This window comes from Lotus japonicus, chromosome 4, assembly GCF_012489685.1.
Source record: "Lotus japonicus ecotype B-129 chromosome 4, LjGifu_v1.2".
Taxonomy (NCBI): Eukaryota; Viridiplantae; Streptophyta; class Magnoliopsida; order Fabales; family Fabaceae; genus Lotus; species Lotus japonicus.
Window position 1 is genome coordinate 61,354,583 of NC_080044.1, and position 7,928 is coordinate 61,362,510.

At 37.2% G+C, this 7,928-nt stretch overlaps 1 protein-coding gene across 1 annotated transcript; it reads right to left on the reverse strand.

Moving 5' to 3' along the window:
• Positions 1 to 269: 269 nt before the first annotated feature.
• Positions 270 to 7,454, reverse strand: LOC130714532 (serine protease SPPA, chloroplastic-like). The gene is made up of 13 exons (XM_057564440.1): positions 6,966 to 7,454; positions 6,682 to 6,865; positions 6,342 to 6,479; positions 5,854 to 6,024; positions 5,675 to 5,778; positions 4,910 to 4,977; positions 3,805 to 3,971; positions 2,969 to 3,038; positions 2,534 to 2,688; positions 1,980 to 2,085; positions 1,002 to 1,089; positions 763 to 906; positions 270 to 669 (listed from the first exon to the last, which is right to left on the reverse strand). Exons 1-13 carry the CDS (start codon positions 7,317 to 7,319, stop codon positions 445 to 447), a joined length of 1,974 nt encoding a protein of 657 aa, XP_057420423.1. The 5' UTR covers positions 7,320 to 7,454; the 3' UTR covers positions 270 to 444.
• Between the last annotated feature and the right edge of the window lie 474 nt (positions 7,455 to 7,928).

The following is a 7,928-nucleotide window of genomic DNA, read 5'->3' on the forward strand; positions in this document are numbered from 1 at the left end:
GGCCCTGGCCAGCATTTTCTGAATTGGGTATGCGGCTATATATTTTGCTTGGTATATTAATATTCTCATCAAGGTTGCAGAGTCACAAAATTTGTTGCTTTTCGAACAAGTGGCCCTCTTTGAATTGTTAGTTCCTGCGGGAAATGCTGAGCTACCTCAAAACAACATCCCAAGTTGCTAGTTCCAGAACATAGCTAGCAAAGATGCAATCCTAAAAATCTAGCTGAAAGACAAAGATTGAACATGTATACGGGATGTGAGATGTGAGCTAGAGAAATGGTACTTTTTGTTTTAATACATCAAACTAATAATATTCGTGTATCAAGTCCTGTAATATAGTCTTGAACTCTTGATTAGATACCCTGCTGTGGGATTCTCATATATATACTATCCAGAATTTTTATTGAATGAATGAACACTTGTAAATATATAATTATAGGGAACTCAGCTGAGGTAATCTTTTATCAATGTCAAAATCGGGTTGGAATATGGATATCCTTCCAATTTCTGAAACACGATTCCATCCATCCGTGCTTGAACTCCATCAGAAAATGTGAAGTCTTGTACCAGTTCATTTAAAGTTCTGTCTACTCCAATAATAGAATTACCCAGACCACTTAAAATCTCAGGTAGAGAAGGACTGGGTCTTGAGAGCTCCACAATCCTAACCTGGCATAGCTCAAGCACAAATCAACATAAGAATCATAAAATTCTCAAATATAAGCTCAAACAAAGTCAAAATGCAAGTGTTCTGAAATCAACCTGTGTATCTTGAGGTATATTGGCCTTCATTTTAGCTATGGCAATAGCTCGGGAAAGCCCACCAATAGCATCAACCAAACCATGAGAAACTGCGTCCTTACCTGTCCAAACCCTCCCCTGAGCAACCTCTTCCATTTTATCTACCTAGAGACAGAATAGCAGCTGATTAGCTGTAACTTAGATTTAAGAGGAAAAACAGAAAGCATGGAAAATAGTTTATCTTTTAATTTAAAACATACAGTCATTGATCTGGAAAAGGCAGCCTTGTCTCGAAATTGTTTATATACATTCTGTGCCGACTTGGCAAATAACTCTGCTTCATCTGGCCTGTACCCAAAAGAGAAAGAATGATCATACATGTAAGCTAAAGAAATCAAATATGGACTGATACAAAAGAAAAATACCAACGCTGGAGTAAATAAAAAGTAGATAATTAAAGCATAGATCATTGCAAAACTCAGCATTAATGAGACCCAGGCCATATAAAACCTGGATAGAAGTCACCACCAACATTACTAAAATTCTATTCCTATACTGCAAGTCTTAGGGCTGCTTAAGCTGATCTCTTGTGGTGCCTAAAGGGTGAAGAGAGTAAGATTGTTCCGATTATTTGTCTTCTTTTGCTACAATCCACTTCCAAAAACACTCAGGAATGGACAGAACTACATAGGCGGCAAGAGGGGCAGCTGCAACCCATATATCCAACAAATTTCTACATGTTCAGTTTGATGTACAGCAAAATATTCATAATAATATCATACATTTAAACAATTCGCACCCCCAATGTCTTTGCTCTGGTTCTGCTCCTGCTTTTAGGGATATCTTGATCCTCTTTTTGAGAGATCCAGAAAAGGGCACCTAAAATTGCTATAAGTATTGACTAAAATATGTGGAAGCCATGCCAGATTTTATCAACGTCCATCACACTCAACTACTTGATTGAGCAACCTTGTAACAGAATTCAAAATCAAGAGATATCTGAAACCCAAAATGGGACTAAATGACAGGATTTTAATTGAATTCAAACACTGCAGCGAAAATGGAATTTCACTATCACATATTAGAGCGGGACTGGAGACTGTTTGGAAAGAAACATCAAGTCTTCCCTTCTCAAACGTAAAGAGCCTGACAGTTAGATATCAGATGGTTCGGTGTAGTGGTTAACATTCTCTTCAGCACCACTAGAACTTAACTTTTAAATGAACAAATTCTATTACCTAAAAGAACGCTGTTCGGCGGCAAGGAGCTCAGCATATTTACCCCTTGATATGATCTCTTTGTTGAAGCCAATCTTCTCATAAAGTTTTCCAAGGTTAAATTTTCCTACACAAATATGATTACCAAGAAATTAATAAACTACAAAACCCAAGAGAATATATGGACATGGAGGTCTGACTGTTCATGAGGTTACACGGTCTTCCCCCATTATTTCAGAGCTCAAATGGTTACTTTCTTTCAGCAACAATTTTCATTGGTTGCACGTAATTATCATTCAAATTATGTTTCAAACTGCTCAATTTTTCTACATCAAAATAAGTTCAAAATGCTATTTTTATAGTAAAACTTAGAAAGATTGAAAATTGCTAGTATCAGTGAATAATAAAGTAGCACGTGTCATTGTGTATTATATTATTAGATGAGATCATCAGCTCCAAATATTATATTGCAGCATGTGTAATTGTGCATGTTGGTTTTTAACAAATATATATTATTAGTTTCAGTTAACCACATTTTCCCTTCCTCCTACTAAAAAACACAAACAGTGTTTCACCTATAACCACTCCAATTGAACCGGTTAAGGTAAGACTTTCTGCAACAATAGCCCCGGCTCCCATTGCCATGTAGTACCCTCCACTTGCTGCCACATCAGACATTGAAGCAACAACCGGTTTAGAGGCAGCCAAGAGCCTGATTTCTCTCCACATCCTGCAGATTATGACACCAAAACTTTATCAGCTAAGCCTGCAAACTCACCAAAATACTTAACAATTAGTATCACAATACAATGACAAAGATCACAGATTTAGTTCAAATTAATACAGCTATACCAAAAAAGTTCTGAAGGAAAAATCAGTTAGTACAGGTTGTCACTAAATATTGTAGCCACGGTATAGATTCTTCCTGGATGTTTCCAACCAATTCTTGCATGTCATATTATGTATTAACGGACAGTGCATTTTGAACTGGGGAATTTACCAGCACTTACAAATCAGAAGCAAGAGCATCGCCTCCTGGACTGTCAATTCGGATAATAACAGCCTTGTATTTTTTTGACTCTGAGAAGAAAAGGAAGGCTCAGTGAGACCAAACACAAAGTATGGCACAGACATAACGAGCAAAAAAGAGCAGAAATACTCCCCGCTGCTTAATAACACTGTCAAGGTTTTCAGATTCAGCTAACAGGATCACAGATAAAAATGGAAACTAATGCTGTCATTGTCTTAAGGTCCTACAAGCAAATATATTAGTGTGTTGCTGATTATTACACAAGCTACCTAAATGAAAAGAATTAATCCCCGGTTCCCAACTGGTTACACCTTGAAACTCAAGGATGATGATCTCTGCAATGTGCAAGCAAAAAATGTTTTTTTGTTTTCTACAATTTCCACTGGCTAATGGGTCTCTGACTCTGTCAAATTTATACCTCAGACTTGGGAAGTAAACCATACTTCTAAAGGCCCACCTTTAGTTGTAAAAAACTTAAAAGAGGTGTAATCCATGAGCTTGTTCTTGCAGCTCTTTTTTTTACCTGCAAACCACTTCCTTTTATGTTTTTCCAAGGTTTCAGATGGAAACCTTTATTCTAAAGGTCTGCCTTTGGTAGAAAACACTTAAAATAAGTGCAATACCTTCATCTCCCATCTGTAACAGTGACTGGCATAACTACAATTAGACAAAGATAACTACGGTGCTGCACTGCATTAACAAAAAACTAGCATAACCAACGTAAGAAGAATGATAACACCCACAAACTATGTGCCAATTTCATCTTGCCTCCTGCTTTGAAATTCAATGAAGTTCAATTTATAGGATCAATTGTACCTCTGACATGGCGAATCTTCTCAATGAACTTTTCTCCAATGATACCTGCAGTACGGGAGCTTAATGGACTTTGACCACGACGAATGCTCCCTGAGGCTCGGATGATGGCAATCAATTGTTTACCACCTGACATTCCCAAAGTCGACTTCCTAACTCTTGAGTATTTTCTGTATTTGAGGGAAAAAAACACCTGCTTATGGTTACTGCATTATTTGACATATTTTAATTAATCAAAAAATGCATCTATTCACAAAGTTTGTCAAGAGACAGGAAGCCATAGTAAGTCATTTAAGATAATCAGAACTGTATATTTACATAAATATGTTAGAAAAAAAATATATAAACACCAGCACAAATTAAAATAAAAAACAACTGTCATTCATAACAATTCCCAATGTCAAAGAAAACCCCAAACATAAATGTTAATTTTAGTAGGGCTACAAAACGGATTTCATAGCATTTAGAATTGATCATAGACCTTAGAATACAGGCTTGTGAAACATCCATTAGTATATTAGATGTTCTTTCAATCTCCCACGTGGTCTTAAAATTAAGCATAGCCCATGCTGACAAGAGTTTCATTTTGATGCAGTGTCCGAGTAAATATTTTTTTCACGTATATTCAATGACATGTTGCTAGATAATCAATTAGTTTAATATCCGTCAACACAGTTAAGCTCAAATAATGCAGCATACATCATTGGGTGCAATGCAAGTGTAATAATATGTTTCTACACCGACATCATATATTAAATTAAATATACATTTGCTTTAATAAACAGAGTTAGATACCAACTTATGGTTGCCAGTACATTAATAAACCCCGGATGCAAAAAAGAGAAATCCAGAGTTCTTTAAGGGGATAACAAGAAAGAAACAGCCATGCTGTGAAGTTCTTTGATTATGGAAATTATCACAGCCATCAAACAATATTATAAATTTTTTATAACAAGAAAATAAAACCAAGACAGAAAATTTAAGAGACAGACAATGAATTTTATGGGACAACGGATTTACCGACATAAGTTAACTTGGCAAGATTTCATATAAGATCATAGTAAACTCTCTAAGGCCCCTAAGTTTTAAAACAAAATTAAAAAAATACCTCAAATCAACCATGGGCAGATTTTTATCTGTTTTCACTTGAAGCCTCTCCTTCAACATAGCAAGAACCTGCAAAAGTTTTAATGATATCCCTTAAACCCTTTGATTGTCCTTCAAAATATCTAATTAACCAGTATCAATTATTAATCATCAATAAATATGAATGATGCAGGCTTTGTTAGAATATATGAAAAATAACTCATAAAATCAACATTGTAACTTAGAACACTGCTATATCAAATCATCAATACATATGAATTAAGCAGGCTTTGTTCAGAAGTTTTAACTTGAGGGGGAATGTTTGAGTATATAAAAATATCGCTTCAAATCACTGCTGTATCTCAGACCATTTCAGAGTATCTTAGGTGATTTCTTAGGATTGGTAGCCACACTTTCTTATATTTTATGATTTGTTTCTTTATTTTAGCAGGATTTAGAATTATTACAAGGATAAATAGCATTTGCTTTGCCTTTTGCGACACATCCAACACATCATCTCTTATCAAGTACATCTAAATTTCAGTATTTAGTCCCCATCCTCTTCTTTACCTTCCTCCAAACCTGAAAGTCTAAAAACTCATTGACTTTAACAGGTTCCACAGGTCGGACAAAATCTTTTAAATGTTTCCATTCAAACTTGTATCAACCACTAGCCACTAGATGAGATTCTCTTACTCCCTCAATTTGATTAAATTAATCGTCCTGACCAGTAACACCTTGAAACATGGAAGCAATCAGTAATGCAATACCAGAGTACATTATGTACCTCATCATCATAGATTATGTTTGATATGAAGCCCTCTTCTTTCAGCCTGTCTAGTTGATAGACACCTTCGTTTATGAATTTCTCAATATCTTCCCTTTTCTTGCCTGTACAGAATTTGCAGAAGCCCAATGTTAATTTATTTATTCAAGATTCAGCAAAGAATTCAAATGCATATTCACCTCTAGAAGAAGAGACTTTATCTAGCCAATTTGTATAGATATTATCAAGCAATGCAGTCAGCATCTCACGAGTATCTTCAGACATGGTTCTACAGGTTAGTTGCTCGCCTGCACTTTTATATTTGCCAAACTTTTCCACTTGTGGTTCAATTCCAAGGTTGTCTAGAACACCTGAAAGAATTAATGACATAAAATATTTAAAAATTTGTTTGGAGGCTTAAGTATAGTCATCAACTAATTTAAAATTTGAAAGGGTTTAACAATAAATTCCCTAACATGCTACAAGCTGGATAGGAGACAGCAAAAGATTCTTCCAGATAAAAAAAAAAACTGATACATGAAGCATGACAATTACCTTTGAACAATTAACATGGCAAAGGTTTTAAAACTTTAGTCATTAATTTACTAGAAAGACATACCACCATGACTAACTGTTAATAATTCAAACTTTGCCAAAAAAGATGCAACGAAAAGTAGAACAAGCTTACCTCTGAGGAATGCGGCTTGAACAGTCAATCCAAACAAAGAAAAATAAGCACTTGGAGGGGCATATATTTCGTCACAAGCGCACGCAATGTAATATTCTTTTTCTCGACATGAAGGGACATAAGCCACGACAAACTTTCCTACAAGCATCGTCAACTATCAAAGCCTTTCATAAGTAACAGTAATACAGATCAAAATATTAGAGGATTTAAAGAGTAACACTACATATCAGTATATCACCAATAGCCATATTTACTCGCGGTATAATGTAAAGTTCAGTAGCATTGCATCATAGTCTCAGAAAATAGCATACCATCAATGCTCTATGGGTGGGAATCGCACCTGATTTTCTGAAATAGAGGATGTGCCTCCGAATTTCTTCGATTTTAGCCCAGCCACAATTCAAATTATCAATATGAAGATAGACGCCGGAAATGCGAGGATCACACGCTGCTTTCAGCAAATTCTCACAGATTTCAGGCAGAGACAATCCCTTCGAGAATCTACTCTTGAGCTGATCGGAAAACTAAACAAACCCGCGAAATCCCAAACAAAAAAGCGAAACTCTTGTTATGCACATACATAGCAATAGCATGAGTAGAACTGAGAAGCGTAGAGAGTGAAACCTGGCCGCGCAATTTGATTTTCAAGACGGTGCCGTATTGGATACGCCGCCATGGGAATGCAGTTAGCATCCTGAGTTTGACAGTGAACTTTTTCCAGCCAGTGAGGGGTTTGAAATCGAAGTCGCCGGTGGGGTAATCGGAACAGTCGCCTGAAGGATCGTGTTGAGGAGCAGAAGTGGAATAGTAGCAAGAAGAGTGGAAGGGGAAGGGGATGGGTGTGCGGGTGGGATGAGAGAGGGAAGAGAGGAGGGAGAAGTGGCTTTGGAATTGGAAGCGAGAAATTGGTGGTGGTGAGGAGGAGAATGCGGTGTAGATGTAGCGGAAGCGGTGGATGGAAATGCGAGTGCGTGACATTTCCGGCCACCGTCAGTTCACGACTGAAGAATGTGGAGGGAAAAAGGAAAGAGGGAGATTCTGTCGGCGTGGGAAATTAGGAACTTTGTCTATACACCGCACCAGTCCCTCCACGTCGTCGTTTCCTGCCAATATGTGCTAAGCTTAGCTTTAAATTTCATTGAGTAAAATACACTCACCCCCCTCAATAAAAAGCTTTTGCCGCTCTTTCCTTGGCTTTCTTTCGCGTATGTGTGCTGGTCTATCCTTTAATAGAAAGAAGCAATTTCTCTCTACTTCTTTCTTTTCTGTACGCTAGAGTCGTTCGGGCGGAAAACCGAGTTGCGTACTGGGTGAAGCTTAGTCCTTAAGATGACTTACCCAGGGAATCCCTAAGTAAAGATGCCGAAGTCCAAGGTGTCGAAATAACACGAGATAGCCCACAATCTTTTTAACAACCAGTCCAGCACCTTCGGTGGATTTTCAGTAAAAAGAGTGCGAGATGATGGCGGGGGCGATCTCCAATGCCTATTCCTTTCCTGCTCCTATTGAAGATGCCTTCACTTCACCTGCACCTAGATGATCTAAGCATTGATGCCTTCACTTCTCCTATTGAAGATGCCTTTCACT